The sequence below is a fragment of the Larimichthys crocea genome, chromosome III (assembly GCF_000972845.2).
Source record: "Larimichthys crocea isolate SSNF chromosome III, L_crocea_2.0, whole genome shotgun sequence".
NCBI classification, from domain to species: Eukaryota; Metazoa; Chordata; class Actinopteri; family Sciaenidae; genus Larimichthys; species Larimichthys crocea.
In genome coordinates this window covers 15,233,387-15,250,210 of record NC_040013.1, presented here as the reverse complement: position 1 = coordinate 15,250,210, position 16,824 = coordinate 15,233,387, and the positions used below count along the sequence as shown (strand labels likewise).

General features: G+C 42.6%; 1 protein-coding gene and 1 non-coding gene across 2 annotated transcripts; both read left to right on the top strand.

Moving 5' to 3' along the window:
* The first annotated feature begins 6,401 nt into the window (after positions 1-6,401).
* Positions 6,402-16,559, top strand: pprc1 (PPARG related coactivator 1). The gene is made up of 14 exons (XM_019260823.2): positions 6,402-6,619; positions 8,927-9,022; positions 9,163-9,312; positions 9,497-9,577; positions 9,675-11,688; positions 11,917-11,970; positions 12,849-12,909; positions 13,167-13,234; positions 13,474-14,179; positions 14,279-14,485; positions 14,575-14,641; positions 14,732-14,853; positions 15,158-15,309; positions 16,081-16,559. Exons 1-14 carry the CDS (start codon positions 6,539-6,541, stop codon positions 16,179-16,181), a joined length of 3,960 nt encoding a protein of 1,319 aa, XP_019116368.2. The 5' UTR covers positions 6,402-6,538; the 3' UTR covers positions 16,182-16,559.
* LOC113745730 (small nucleolar RNA SNORA50) lies at positions 14,932-15,071 on the top strand. The gene has a single exon (XR_003462359.1). It is a non-coding gene; the product is annotated as a small nucleolar RNA SNORA50 (small nucleolar RNA).
* Positions 16,560-16,824: the final 265 nt, after the last annotated feature.

The window sequence follows — 16,824 nt, the reverse complement described above, 5'->3', positions numbered from 1 at the left end:
TATGTTTTTTTTTAAACCTTCTCCGACTTAACTGGGGGGCGGGCATTGAGGGCTTCTGGGGTAGGAAGGTTTGGAGGGTTCAGGTGTTTGCTGGGTTTAGGGACAGGAGTCGCAGCGGAAACCTTGCTAGATGAGGCAACCATGTAGGCCGGTGGCACCAACATGGCTTCGGGGTGGGTGGTGCACATGGTCCTCTTGGCTGCACGCAGGTCGATCCCCAGTTCTTTCTTCACTACCTGGGGGTTGGGACGGTCTAGGGTCCTTGGGGCAGGGGTCAGGCAGGCAGGGGATAGGGGAAGCTCTTTAGGGAGCTCTGGGAGGCTGGGCCACTTAGTGCTGTTGCCGTTATCTTGATTTCTCAGCGGGGCTGGCTTTTTCGCGTCTGAGCCCCGGACTCAGCTAGACTGAGTGATTTGGGCTGGCCTCTGAGACTGCAGGGGCCACAGGAGGCAGGCCCTCACAACAGTGGGGGTCGCCGGGGGTGTTACAGGAGTCGGAGCAGCTGCGGGGCTCTCTGAAGACACTGGAGGCAGAACAGCAGAGAGAGCGCTGGATGAGCCTTCCAGCCCTCGCCGCTGGCTTTTTTGACATTTCAAGAGGCTGTTGGGAGCTCACTGATGTGGGCGAACAGCGAGGCCGAGTCTTCTCAGGGCTAGCATTAATGGAGTCATTTCTGTCTGGGTGGCACAGATGAGGCAACTTGCACAGTCGTTTCAGGCATAGCGTTGTAGTGGTGATTCAGCTGGCCTGGATTTAGTTTCTCTTGGTTTATACAGACGGAGAAACAGCAGCTGAGGCAAGAGGACATTGGAGTTTGTGTTTCTTCTTCTCTTCTTTGACAGGCCTTTTTTCAGGCTTTTGTGGGTGACTCCGTGCGCTGTATTCTTACTTTTCCACCCGTAGGACCCTTTCCTCCACAGGTTTGGGCTGTTCCTTGCTTTCTTTTCTTTTTCCTCGGGAGGGGGCTTTTGCTTTTAATCTCTTCCTTTGTGTCTTTTAAGGATCATTTCATCTTTTATATCAGAACTCAGGTCTGGTGTCACAGGGGTGGAACTTTCACGGGAGCCGCGCTGACTGTTACATCACATCACCATCAACGACTATATGCTCCGAAGTGTCAGAGGCCACGTCTTCGGCCTCATTTGAAACTTCATGGTGTGGCACAGGGGCTGGGAGATCCATGTCTGGGATGGCCAGGATTGGCTCTCCATTTTTCCCTGGTCCACAACTTCAAGTAAGATTCCTCCTTCGGGTAACATCTGTTCCCCCTCGTCATTCTCCACACAAATGGTCACACAGATAGGGTGCATGTGCCTGACTAAGTCTCCCAGTCCAGGCTAAATGAAACACCATCTTCACCCTCCTGCTCAAAGGAGACGGAAGCGGGAGGGTCAGATCTTTCCAGTCCAGCAGGTCATTGTCAAGAGATGAATCATGCCCCACTGGGCTCAAAGTGAGTGAGCCATCTTCCTCTTCCTCCCCATCACTCCCTGGAGAGAGTCTGCGTGCATCCTGGGAAGGCTCTGAGAACAGACAGGGAGAAAAATCATTCAGATAAATACAGAAACCATCTGCTGAACAAGTTTGTATACACACTGCTTATGAGTGTGAAAAGCTACCTTCCAGCTGATATGGGTCTTGTGCTACAAAGTGCGTCTTCTCTGGGGGGAACGGGGAAGACACACGCAATCTCCTGAGCTGGAGAGCAAAAGATAAAAGCAAAACGCCGTTATTAACACTCACACTTTGGAGACATTAACATAATGACAAGAGTAAGTTTAGAACCAGAGGTCAGCAAGTTCGCCTTTCACTCCATCTGCTGTTAAAGCAGCACGATCTGTGAGAGGCTGTTTCGGCGTCATGTATGACAGCTGGTTACTAACCGGAGAGTGATCTCTGCCTTCTGACCCGACAGCAGGTCTGAGTCGGGCAGTGTGTCGAACGGGACAGGTTCTCACGTCCACATTGTCAGGATCTCTGCAGGGCAGTTAGCAGCGTAGCTTCACTTTCTCCGTCTAGTCCTTTAGTCAATAAATAAAAACACATGGAAATTAGGTCAAATCATGGCACAACAGGAGTGTAAACAAACAACTGTGCAATGCTTACACACAGATCTCTTGGGTTATTTTAATATCCAAGTTCAAATGTTGCAAAATTAGTCTTGCCTCCAATGTTGGCGTGTCCCAAAGATAGAAAGAATGGAGGGGTCTAAGCAGCTTTGAAGGGCCTCCAGAGTTTCTCTCTGAGCTCAGCACAGCAGTCTGGAGAGGGAAAAATACACTTGAGATTTATTTGGAGGAAAAAAAAACAAAAAACAACTGAAAACAAAGTTCATGCACAAACAGTACAGATTGCGGCTACAACATTCAATTATCACAGTAAACATAGATAAAGAAAACGTTACAGGAACCAAATGTTTATTTGTACAACGTAATAAAACAACTCTGCTGAGGCTGACCATTTAATCAGCCTGCTAAATTTTATATTACATATTAAAAGCTTGAACTCTTATTAAAAACGGCTAATGTCTGTTCTTTTTAAAGATTTGTAATGGTGAGTATAATTTGGGATCTGTGACTTTAATGGAAACACAGACACCTTGTAGTGTCATACATGAACCACTGGGCTACATTTCCATTTCCAGCTGGACTTGTCTGTTTGGTGTCCTTTCATTTAAAAATAAAATAAAAAACAGCTTACTTTGATTTAGCATCTAGAAGTTCAACCACCTCAGTTACAAAACTGATGTAGTGCAATGTAAATCTGTTTAGGCAGCAGCCAGGTTCAAATCAAATAACCTAAACAGTAAAATGATACAAAAAAAAAAAAAAGCATAAGAATAAGTCAGCCTAGCTTATTTATTCATTCAATGGTTGTAGCTGTGAGGAAGTCTTAACTCAAATCGGGTGCATGAAAATGAGAGTCAGAAAAGGGAACCCCAGAGGAGGCATGTGTCTTTAGTTCCAGTGTGAAGAATTTGAAAACAAAATACCAAGGGCATTTTCCTATGATCTCAATATACAACCATACTGGAAATGCAGAAATCCAATTCACACTTAATCTGATCTAATATAGTTAGAACTTACAGATAACTTGATAAATGAGTTAAATACCATTACAATGTGTGTAAAGATGGCTCATTTGTGGACAAACATTAGTAAGCTAGAAATAACTGCATTTTAAATACAGGTTAATAATAAAATCTAAATCTCACTAAGTAAATAGCAGAAATGTACTAGATACATGTGATGCAGGCTCACTCGGGTCTAACAACTCTTCAGACTTGCATATACACATTAGTCCTGAATAAAAATGCAGCAGACTGGGCCTCAACAAAAAGCTAAAACAAGTAAAAGTGAGATTACATGCTTTATCCACTTTAAAAAACTAAAAACACATTAGTATCCGCTGACAGTGACCCACGTGTTTCTGTCTACACATGCACCCACAGTGCGCAGACATGTTTGATCCCTGCCTCACCCCGTCCAAAGGGAGGCTACCTTAGCCCACGTGTTGCAAACAAACAAACCCAAGCAGGGCCCTCATCCTCTGTTCATGGTGTCATATTTAAAAATCCTCAACAGATAAATATTAAAACACCTTTTAACAGTGAAACACGTACGTGTAGCTACAGTATTTATACAAGAACTCCACTTGAAGGGTGTTGTGCAGAGACTTTATTGATTGGGCCCTACTGCGCATGTGCGAAAATAGCCAACATGTGATTCACCATGTATACACACAGGTTTTTGAATGAACGCTTATCTCTACTCGTTGTTAGGAAAAAAAAGAGTGAATAATGACGGGCGTGTGCAGCTCAAACGTTACTGGTGCCAATCATTGTCTAAAAAAAGCTTCATCATGGTGTGCATCACATAGCACTTACTGCAATGTGCTGCTGGAGCCTATAAACTACACCATGGTCAATTAAATGTAAAGCACTGTCTGGTATAAAAACAGAGATACATCCACACTGCAGTGAGGAAACAGAGAAGCCTGGCACTTGTTTTTTCTTTTTATTAACCACGGATGGATAGAATCAATTGATGCATTTTGAACACAATAAGCGACGCACTCATGCCTTAAATGCACAACTATGCATAACACAGATATAAATACAACACTGGACTAACTGAACTCACAGGTTAGCAACAACCAATTAAGACCCCGCACACGACTGTCAACCAGTCACTTATTCAAATGAACACTTTATAAAAAGGGAGGAAATCTATGTGTAACCGGCTAGCATAACACACAGCCAGATTGAAATCCACAGCACTTTCATAATAAAGCATTAATGGTATTATGAATACACACGACCAAGCGGATGGTTAGTGCCTAGATGCCAACACGTGTTAGCCATCAGCATGTGAATATCATGAAGTACATCTTTTTGACTAAAGTTTTACGAGTGATACTAGGTTGCATCCACGGTCACGCGCAGTGACACCTCGTACACACATCACTGCTCCCAGAAAACAACACACTACTAACTACTAACAGTGGGAATACAGGCTGGGAAATGAAGTGTAAACACATCTTTACCGCGTCTAGTGTATCCATGGGGAAAAACTCTATATTGCACGCTGTTAAGTCTCCTCGCCTGCTCCCCACCGCCGCCTCTTGCGAGAACCCCTGCCCGACTCGTTTGAGAATGAAAAGTAATGAATCGCTGAGCGAGGAGCGGGCACGCCGGCGAGACACGTGGTCCAGCATTCCCGGCAAAGACGCAGGGGTTGGGTCAAGGGTTACGCAGCCACGTTTTCTTTTGTAGTTCGCCACGCATGAGCTCCGTGCTGCCTTATGGGGGCTAACTAATAACTAATTAAACTCCGTAGTCCTAGTGTGTGGTGGTAATGTCAGACAACAACATGATGCAAAGTACGCAGTGAAAACATGCGGTGGGTTAGTCAGTGTGTGACAAACATAAACAATGTTCTCTGTTCTTTTTTTGTTTTTTTTTACACTGCACTCTGTAATTTATCAATTATTATCAGTGTTTTTGTTAATTTCTTTTGTCTAAGTGACTGTTTACACATGCATATATGTAAAAAAAAAAAAAAGAAAAGGATAACTGTATACCTGTAATTGGAAGTATCTTATTTATTTATCAATAAAATAATTTTAAAAAAACAACTGAAAACAAAGTTCATGCACACAAGTACAATTGTGGCTACTAACATTCAATTATCCAGTACAAAATAGATAAAGACAGTTGTTACGAAACAAAGTTTATTTGTACACGTAAATAAAACAACTTCTGTTTGTATGCTGATGCTGACACCATTTTGCTAAATTTTTTATTCATTATATCAGTGTTTTTGTTAATTTTCTTTTTGTCGTGTGACTGTTTAACACTGCATATATGTAAAAAAAAAAGAAAAGAAAAAAAAAAGAAAAGATAACTCTATACCGGTAATTGGAAGTATCTATCTTTTAGCAATAAAAATATTTTAAAAAGGAAAAACAATATACATATAACAATCAATCGATCAACTGAAAATGAATCATAATAGCAGAATTTATTTATTATTTATATTAAGTATTATCTTTATATTTGTTCCTGAGTACATTTAAAATTTAAACATGCAACAACTGCATAAAATTAGGTGCAATAAGCCGTCGATAATTATTTTTTCTATCATTTCTATTACCATAACAAATATAAGGAGTAAGCCTGGCTAAAATATATTTCAGAGTGGATCTTTAAGATTAATATTACTTCCTTTTTCTTCTTCTTTTTTTTATTTTTACATATATGCATGTGTAAACAGTCACATAGACAAAAGAAAATGAACAAAAACACTGATAATAATTGAATAAAATTTAGCAGGCTGATTAAAATGGTCAGCATCAGCATACAAACAGAAGTTGTTTTATTTACGTGTACAAATAAACATTTGTTTCCTGTAACAACTGTCTTTATCTATTTTGTACTGTGATAATTGAATGTTAGTAGCCACAATCATGTACCTGTGTGCATGAACTTTGTTTTCAGTTGTTTTTATAAATTATTTTTATTGATAAATAAGATAAGATACTTCCAATTACAGGTATACAGTTATCCTTTTTCTTTTTTTTTTCTTTTTTTTACATATATGCATGTGTAAACAGTCACATAGACAAAAGAAAATTAACAAAAACACTGATAATAATTGAATAAAATTACAGAGTGCAGTGTAAAAAAAAGAAAAAAAAGAACAGAGAACATTGTTTATGTTTGTCACACACTGACTAACCCACCTGCATGTTTTCATTGCGTACTTTGCATCATGTTGTTGTCTGACATTACCACCACACACTAGGACTACGGAGTTTTTAATTTAGTTATTAGTTAGCCACCACCATAAGGCAGCACCGAGCTCATGCGTGTAGAACTACAAAAGAAAACGTGGCTGCGTAACCCTTGACCCAACCCCTGCGTCATTTTGCCGGGAATGCTGGACCACGTGTCTCCGGCCGGCGTGCCCGCTCCTCCGCTCAGCGATTCATTACTTTTCATTCTCAAACGAGTCGGGCCAGGGAGTATACTCGCAAGATGGCGGCGCGGTGGGGAGCAGGCGAGGAGACTTTAACAGCGTGCAATATAGAGTTTTTCCCCATGGATACACTAGACGAGGTAAAGGATGTGATTTATACTTCATTTCCCAGCATGTATTCCCACTGTTAGTAGTTAGTGTGTGTGTTTTCTGGGAGCAGTGATGTGTGTACGAGGTGTCCACTGCGCATGGAAAAGTGACACGTGGATGCAACCGTAGTATCACTCGTCAAACTTTAGTCAAAAAGTACTTATGATTTCACAGTGGCTACAGCTAGGCAACCATCTGCTTGTGTGTGTATTAAATAATACATAATGCTTTATTATGAATGTGCCGGGATCTTCAATCTGGCTGTGTGTGTTAATGCTAGCCGGTTACACAGATTTCCTCCCTTTTTATATAAAGTGTCTTTGAAATAAGTGAGGTGACAGCTGTGTGTGTTTATTGGTTGTTTGTCTGACATGTGCGCCAGTTGTATAAATACTATTAATAGTGTGCATTTAAGCTCCATGAGTGGGTTTATGTGCAAAAGTACTCATCAATTGATTCATCCACACGTGGTTTAAAAAAAAAAAAAAGATGCCAGTCTGCTCTCTGTGTCCTCACTGCAGTGTGGATGTATCTCTGTATTTTTAACCCAGACAGTGCTTTACATTTAATTTGACCATGGTGTAGTTTATAGGCTCCATGCCAGCACATTGCAGTAATGTGTCATCAGTGATGATGCACACCATGATGAAGCTTTTTTTAGACAATGATTGGCACCAGTAACGTTTGAGCTGCACACGCCCGTCATTATTCACTTTTTTTTTTTCTAACAACGAGTAGCAAGATAAGCGTTCATTCAAAAACCTGTGTGTGTATCCACATGTGGTGAATCACATGTTGGCTATTTTCGCACATGCGCAGTAGGGCCCAATCAATAAAGTCTCTGCACACACCCTTCAAGTGGAGTTTCTGTATAAATACTGTAGCTACACGTACGTGTTTCACTGTTTATTATTTTTTTTAAATGTGTTTAATATTTATCTGTTGAGGATTTTTAAAATATGACACATGAACAGAGAGATGAGGGCCCTGCTTGGGTTTGTTGTAGTGCAACACGTGGGCTAAGGTAGCCTCCCTTTGGACGGGGTGAGGCAGGGATCAAACATGTCTGCGCACTGTGGGTGCATGTGTAGACAGAAACACGTGGGTCACTGTCAGCGGATACTAATGTGTTTTTAGTTTTTTAAATAATCTTAGCGTAGATAATCTTAGCATGTAATCTCACTTTTACTTGTTTTAGCTTTTGTGTTGAGGCCCAGTCTGCTGCACTTTTATTCAGGACTAATGTAGTATATGCAAAATCTGAAGAGTTGTTATACACCGAGTGAGCCTGCATCACATGTATCTAGTACATTTCTGCTATTTACTTAGTGAGATTTAGATTTATTTATTAAACCTGTATTTAAGATGCAGGTATTTCAGCCTTACTAATGTTTGTCCACTAAATGAAGCCATCTTTACACACATTAATGGTATTTAACTAATTTATCATGTTATCTGTAAAGTTCTAACTTATATTAGATTTACATTAAGTGTGAATTGGATTCCTGCATTTCCAGTATGGTTATATATGTGAGATCATAGGAAAATGCCTCTGGTATTTTGTTTTCAAATTCTTCACACTGGAAATAAAGACACATGCCTCCTCTGGGGTTCCCTTTTCTGACTCTCATTTTCATGCACCCGATTTGAGTTAAGACTTCCTCACAGCTACAACCATTGAATGAATAAATAAGCTAGGTTGACTTATTTCTTATGCTTTTTTTTAAGTATAATTTTACTGTTTAGGTTATTTGATTTGAAACCTGGCTCTGCCTAAACAGATTTACATTGCTCTACACCGGTTTTGTAACTGAGGTGGTTTAACTTCTAGAAGTGCTAAATCAAAGTAAGCTGTTTTTATTTTTTAAAAATGAAAGTACACCAAACAAAAGCAGACAAGTCCAGCTGGAAATGGAAATGTAGCCCAGTGGTTCATGTATGACACTACAAGGTGTCTGTGTTTCCAGTAAAGTCACAGATCCCAAATTATACTCACCATCTACAAATCTTTGAAAAGATCAGACATTAGCCTAGTTTTTAATAAGAGTTCAAGCTTTTAAATATGTAATATAAAATTTAGCAGGCTGATTAAAATGGTCAGCATCAGCATACGAACAGAAGTTGTTTTATTTACGTGTACAAATAAACATTTGTTTCCTGTAACAACTGTCTTTATCTATTTTGTACTGTGATAATTGAAGCCGCAATCATGTACTTGTGTGCATGAACTTTGTTTTCAGTTGTTTTTTGTTTTTTTTTCCTCCAAATAAATCTCAAGTGTATTTTTCCCTCTCCAGACTGCTGTGCTGAGCTCAGAAGAAACTCTGGAGGCCCTTCAAAGCTGCTTAGACCCCTCCATTCTTTCTATCTTTGAGGACACGCCAACATTGGAGGCAAGACTAATTTTGCACATTTGAACTTGGATATTAAAATAACCCAAGAGATCTGTGTGTAAGCATTGCACAGTTGTTTGTTTACACTCCCTGTTGTGCATGATTTGACCTAATTTCCATGTGTTTTTTTTTTTATTTAGACTAAAGGACTAGACGGAGAAAGTGAAGCTACGCTGCTAACCGCCCTGACGGAGATCCTCGACAATGTGGACGATGAGAACCTGTCCCCGTTCGACACACTGCCCGACTCAGACCTGCTGTCAGGTCAGAAGGGCAGAGATCACTCTCCGGTTAGTAGCCAGCTGTCATACATGACGCCGAACAAGCATCTCACAGATTGCTGCTTTAACAGCAGATGGAGTGAAAGGCGAACTTGCTGACCTCTGGTTCTAAACTTACTTCTTGTCCGTTATGTTAATGTCTTCAAAGTGTGAGTGTAATAACGGCATTTTGCTTTTATCTTTTGCTCTGCAGCTCAGGAGATTGCTGTGTCTGCCCCGTTCCCCTTCAGAGAAAGATGCACTTTGTAGCACAAGACCCATATCAGCTGGAAAGGTAGCTTTTCACACTCATAAGCAGTGCGTATACAAACTTGTTCAGCAGATGGATTTCCGTATTTATCTGAATGATTTTTCTCCCTGTCTGTACTCAGAGCCTTCCCAGGATGCACGCAGACTCTCTCCAGAGGAGTGATGGGGAGGAAGAGGAAGATGGCTCACTCACTTTGAGCCCAGTGGGGCATGATTCCTCTCTTGACAATGACCTGCTGGACTGGAAAGATCTGACCCTCCCGCTTCCCGTCTCCTTTGAGCAGGAGGGTGAAGATGGTGTTTCATTTAGCCTGGGAGACTTAGTCAGGCACATGCACCCGTACTGTGTGACCATTTGCGTGGAGAATGACGAGGGGGAACAGATGTTACCCGAAGGAGGAATCTTACTTGAAGTTGTGGACCAGGGAGAAAATGGAGAGCCAATCCTGGCCATCCCAGACATGGATCTCCCAGCCCCTGTGCCACACCATGAAGTTTCAAATGAGGCCGAAGACGTGGCCTCTGACACTTCGGAGCATATAGTCGTTGATGGTGATGATGATGTAACAGTCAGCGCGGCTCCAGTGAAGGTTGCAACCCCTGTGACACCAGACCTGAGTTCTGATATAAAAGATGAAATGATCATTAAAGGACAAAAGGAAGAGATTAAAGCAAAAAGCCCCTCCCGGAGGAAAAAGAAAAGCAAGGAACAGCCCAAACCTGTGGAGGAAAGGGTCCTACGGAGTGGAAAAGTAAGAAGTACAGCACAGGAGTCACCCAAAAAGCCTGAAAAAAGGCCTGTCAAAGAAGAGAAGAAACACAAACTCCCAAAGGTTCCTCTTGCCTCAGCTGCTGTTTCTCCGTCTGTAAAACCGAAGAAACTAAATCCAGGCCAGACTGAAATCACCACTACAACGCTATTGCCTGAAACGACTGTGCAAGTTGCCTCATCTGTGCCACCCAGACAGAAAATGACTCCATTAAATGCTAGCCCTGAGAAGACTCGGCCTCGCTGTTCGCCCACATCAGTGAGCTCCCAACAGCCTCTTGAAATGTCAAAACAGCCAGCCGGCGAGAGGCTGGAAGGCTCATCAGCAGCGCTCTCTGCTGTCCTGCCTCCAGTGTCTTCAGAGAGCCCCGCAGCTGCTCCGACTCCTGTAACACCCCAGGCGACACCACCTGTTAGTGAGGCCCTGCCTCCTGTGGCCCCTGCAGTCTCAGAGGCAAAGCCCAAATCACTCAGTCTAGCTGAGTACCGGAGGCTCAGACAGCAGAAAAAGCCAGCCCCGCTGGAAAATCAAGATAACGGCAACAGCACTAAGTGGCCCAGCCTCCCAGAGCTCCCTAAAGAGCTTCCCCCTATCCCCTGCCTGCCTGACCCCTGCCCCAAGGACCCTAGACGTCCCAACCCCCAGGTAGTGAAGAAAGAACTGGAGGAGATCAGACCTGCGTGGCAGCCAAGAGGACCATGTGCACCACCCACCCCCGAAGCACTGTTGGTGCCACCGGCCTACATGGTTGCCTCATCTAGCAAGGTTTCCGCTGCGACTCCTGTCCCTAAACCCCAGCAAACACCTGAACCCTCCAAACCTTCCCTACCCCAAAAGCCCTCACTGCCTGCCCCAAGTTCAGTGGAGCGTTTACCCACACATCCACACACCACTGCAGTGCCTTGTGTGCCTCAAAGCTCTGAGTCTTTAGCTTCTTCAAAACCAGACATGTCGACAGCAGATAGGAAATGTTCTCCTGAACTTTTAGGGCCAAAGGTTGGAGTTGAGGAACCCCAATCCCAGCTTGTATCAATCAAGTCTGTAGAGCTCACTAAAACTTGTCCTAAAACCACTACAGAGGCCATCAAACCCACCGCTGCTACAGCATCTCCTCCCAGTGCACCCCAGAAGATCACTGCTTTCCCAAAGGTGCCCGTGGTCACTGCTCCTACCTTGAATAACCCCATCGCGTCTGATGGCAAGTTCTCAAAACTCACTGCCAGTGGTACTAGTGTAGCCAGCGCTACTCATCCCTCAGACTCTGAGAGTCTAAAAGCAAAACCTGTTGTGCTTGAAATTAAAGAGAAACCCACTACGGCAAAGAGCCCCACACAGGAGCTGATTGAGGCCTTCACCAGTGAGATAGGTGAGCTTTAGGATGCTTACATATTTTTATAGCGAACATGTTTGCTGAGCTCAAGGAAATGAATATTTTATTTGCATTTCTTTTAGCTTGAGGGCATTATGTTATGTGAGCAAATACACAACTGATTGTAAGCAGAGCCTTTGTGTATACCAGCATGTGTGCTTAGCCATCATACTCTGGATAAATTAAAGTTAAATAATCACAATTCAATACTTTTTTTTAATGTAGGTATTGAAGCTGCTGATCTGACCAGCCTGCTGGAGCAGTTTGAGGAAACCCAAGGTAATTTAATAAGTGAAGCGTACATGCACTGGCCAGTAGCTTTAATGGGTCACATAGTACAGTACCACGCTCATGTAATCAGTATTAGTTTTTCCGATTTCGTAATGGCAGAGAGGTGGCATTCATCGTTGCAGCTATGTTGGTTTGCAGTAGTGGTTTGGCGAGTAGAACGACTTTGATTAAAAGACTTCCAAGGGAAAGCAAGTGCCTAAAGAGCTTCATTGATCACAATAAATGCACTGCTGTTGTGCAGATGCTTTGTGGTGGTCATCAGTAAGATGAAATGACCATTCCCTTATAGTTTTGAACAACAGTGTATATGCAGGCCATCAAAAGTGACATACAGAATAAAGATGATCTGATTTTTCTAGACAAGTGTTTTAATGTTTAAATGATTGCGTGGGGGACTTCTGACAAAATTTTACAGTCCCCTTTAAGAGACGGGTGCTGCAGGGGGGGGGGTAGAGAAGCTGCTTTGTGCTCTTGTCTGCTCAGCTGCTGGAATTCTGCCCCGTCCGCAAATCCATTTAACTCTCGCCCTGCTGTCTTTGTTTGGGCGGATGTACAAACCCCAAACCTAACAAGTGGCTGGACTTTGCATGTGTTATTACTCGTGTCAGTGGACTTGTTATTGAACTATCACACTGTACTATGGTTAATGTATGCTGCTGCTGGAGAATGTCCCAATGGAAAATACCCAATGCATTAATATTAGTGTAAAACGCAACACACTGCATTTAAACCTGACATGCTGGTGCCAGTTAAGCAGAATTTGTCCACATTTTACATTTCTTATTTTTCGGGGAGAGGGGTTATTTTTGTTCATTTTGTTATTGCCTGTGCTGACGCACATATTTCTTTGTTCCTTTTCTCCTCAGCCAAAGAGGAGCAATGTGTGCCGGAGGTCTCTGGTAGAGCAGCAGCTGTAGGAAACTCCAGGTGAGTTACCCTACAGCCCTCAAGCTGCTCTGTGTGTGTGTGTGTGTGTACCCGTGTGTGTGTACCTTTTTGCCAAGACCTACCGCAAACCCTGCTATTGTCTGGCCACAGTAGTGGCCCTCTCAGGTCTGAATTTGTGCAGCTTAGCTTAATGTTTTGTATAAATTTGGCTGCACTCTATGCCAGAGTCACACCTTGGGGGGCAACTATACTATTTATCAGTGATGTACTAACAGACTCCTGTGCTCCCTTTGCAGTGCTGAGTTAGCTCCAGAGAAAACGGTTGTGGAGCGTGTGAGAGCTAATGACCTTTCGAGTACTGCAGGTAATTCAGCATTTTGACTTTGGCTTCAAGACGGGTCCATTAAGTTAAATCATTAAAAAAACATGAGGAAAAGTGAAATTTCAGATTTTTATCTTTGTAAAGTTTTATTCTGTGCTTGTTTTGGCTTCTGGGCTCTGATTGCCTCCAGCATTAAAACTGCAGTGTCATTAGATTCACTGCCTTGCAGCACAGATGGCCAGCTGGGTATAATGTGGTGCACTTTCTTTCCTCTGCTTCAGCTCTGACTCCTCCAGCCACTCCTCCCCACCAGATGTGGAAGCCCCTGGCCCCCGTAGCCCTGCTGGGGAAGAGCAAGGCTGCTGAGGCCTCCAAGTCGAGCCCCTCCAAAGTTATCCAGATAGAGGCCCGGCCTCTGCCCTCAGTCAAGTCCCGCAGCAAACCCACTCCTGTTGCTGCCACTGTCGCCCCTGAAGTGGCATGCATGGACCATGACTACTGCCTCCCCAACAAAGGCAGCGGGGAGCCAGGCAAGCGCTGGAATGTCAAACAACAATCTTTTATCACTATTAAACCCATCAAGTCCACTGCAACCACTACACAAACACCCCCGTCTGTCCAGTCTACCACAAACGCTGTGTTTACAACCAAAACTCAAGATATTCCAATGACGGAGCCGCTGGATCACAGGACTGATGGGATGGAGAAAAGCTCTGTTCTGGAGACTCCTGATGCATCACCTGCTCGACAGGAGACTGATGGTGCTATTAAAGAAGGGAGCCCCAGGAAAGGACCTCTTGGGAGGTCCTACCGTCGGCATGCTGCTTCACGCACTCCCAGCCCCAGACCTAGTCCCAAAGAGAGGACCGGAGGTCGGTCTAGAAAAAGAAGAACCCATCGTTCTCCCAGCCCCATGTCCAGTGGTTCAGAGTCAGACTCCCATTCCTCTAGATCTAGATCAAGATCATACTCTCCATCTAAGAAAAGGTTAGGACCTTTTTAAAATATCTTGAGTTAGCATCCCGATTACTATTTCTGGGGGTTGTAGTTGTTCATTGCTGGCATTCCTTCCCGTTTCCTCTCTAGGTATCGTCCCTGTCACTCTGGGAGCAGTTCCAGCTCTTCATCCCGTTCCTCCTCTCGGTCCTCACCCTCTGTGTCCCGCTCCCCTCCCAGGAGAAGGAGAAAGTACTCTTATTCCTCCTCGCGCTCCGGCTCTTGGAGTCGTTCCAGGTCGAGGTCTCAATCCCCTCACAGTCGAGCAGATTGGAGCGGAAGCCGGAGATTGTACAGGTACAATACATGTCCATCATGTTCATCTGGGTGTTCATCCATACATGGGTTTTATGGCTGTACTTTGACAATTTGTCTTCCTCATGTAGGCCCAGCTATGGTTACAGTGCAAAGCCAAGTCTAGAAGAGGTGAAGAGAACCAAGGAGAAAGCAATCGTAAGATTTTACTGAGTTCACGGGTCTCAAAGCAGAGTGGTTCAAATATTGTAACTCTGAATCATCTGACTGACTATGTTCTTCTCTCAGGAGGAGCGACGGGTTGTTTACGTTGGTCGAATTCGGGGAACGATGACCCAAAAAGAACTTAGAGAGCGCTTCTCTTTATTTGGCGAGATTGAAGACTGCACCCTGCACTTTAGAGACCACGGGTGAGTATCACACATGCATACATACGTTCTGTATTGTTTGCTTTTGTGGGATTATTTCCCTGTTGAAATATGAGCAGCTTGCACTGTCTTTGAACCTTTTTGGTCTGTTCTGTGACCTCTTAGGCCAAGCTACAGTGCTAAAGTGAATTCAGGCTTGTTTATAACTGGGGCCTCCTGGCAACACTCCCAGGTCGCTCTTTTAAGAGCAAGTCACAGATCTATGTACAAGGCCTATTACAGGCTTAACTGGACCTCTGACATACTTAAAGTGATTACAGGCTGACGTTTTGCTCATCTGTCACAGGGACAACTATGGGTTTGTGACTTATTATGACACCAAGGATGCTTTCACGGCCATCGAAAATGGAAGCAGGCTGCGCAAACCTGATGAGCTGCCGTTCGATCTCTGTTTCGGTGGAAGGAGACAGTTCTGCCAGTCCAGCTATGCTGACCTAGGTATGCATAAATGTGTTCTTAGCTGAATGCTGTTGATCTATCCAGATTTGCAGAAGACTGGAAATATTGCCTGCAGATCATGGTGATTGTGTGTGCTCACCACAAACTAAATGCAGCTGAGAGCTGTTGTACTTTGTGAACTAGAGCCAATAACTCAGAAAGTTGGCAAATCATATGGCAACTACCCATTTTTTTTTTTAATGCTTTCTAAAAAAGAGAAGTTATCAAAAGTACTCATTAATCACACATTAATTGATCAAGCATGTTGAACACTTTAACACAAAGTCCTCATCAAGCAAGCCAGCAGGGTTGGAGAGACTCTGGTCATGTCCTCTGTATTGATTTTATGAAAGCGGAGGTTTTATTGACCTGACCTGTTTTATAAATAACATTACATAACACACAAAATATACATTATGGATTTTCAAATGTTGTCTAAAGACATATTTCAATTTGACTTTGGAATATAATGTATAATATAATACACTTTGTATCAACTGAAGGAATCTTTCTCTACCAAAATTGTATTTCTCTGGAGTTTGGAGAAGGATTTGAAACAATCACATAGGGAAAATGTGGAAATTGTCTTAAAGTTTGTTTGTTTTTGTGGCTAGTAAAAATTTGGGTTGGGTTTCGCCAGGGGGATTTGGACTCATGACTTGAGTATTTCTAAAGTCTTTAGCACAGCTTTGGTTTGAAGCCACATCAGTCTTTTGAAATTGTCCCAAGCCACACACAGTATGCTGACTTTGTGTGTCCTTCTCTTTACAGATTCGAGTAGAGAGTACGATTCATTGCCTGCGAAAGGCAAGATTCAAGCACTAGACTTCGACACTTTATTAAAGCAGGCCCAGCAGAATCTGAAGAGGTAACAGGAGGCCTGCAGCAGGAATCAGCTGACACTTACCTCAGAGCCAAAGGTTGGCTCCTCACCTGCAACACTGTCTTTACATTTTAGTTGTTGCATTACTTTTGCATAAGTTTGATTGTTTTATTTTGTTTCTGCAAGCTAACACCTTCTATTGAAGTGAAGATTTGTAATGAAAGTAGTAAAAGGAAAAAAAATGGAATAAGTAAAATAAATAATTTTTTAAAAGTTTTATTTAAATGTAAAGTCAAATTTGAATTGTATGGAGAGAATCATTTTTAAAAGTGGGAGGTAAGTGGACTGAAACTCCCTAATTATTGGGAGAGGTTGTAATACATTTGAATGTACTACAAACCTGAATAAAAACAAAAAGAACCTGAAATTGTTTGCTTGTTTTTTCTTTTTCATTGTCTTCTTTTTTTCTTTAAAAAAACATGTTATTTCTTGCAAGAATGGGGGTTGTAATAAAGTCCATTAATGTAATGCCTGCCAATGTGATAATTTGGGCCAAGTAATAAAGTCAATAACTTACTAACATTTTGCCAATAATGTAAGAAGTTATGTTATTGGCTGGTTAATACTAGTAGCATTTAAAAAATATATCTGATAAAGTAATACATAAATAGGAATGCATTTCTTGGGTATAA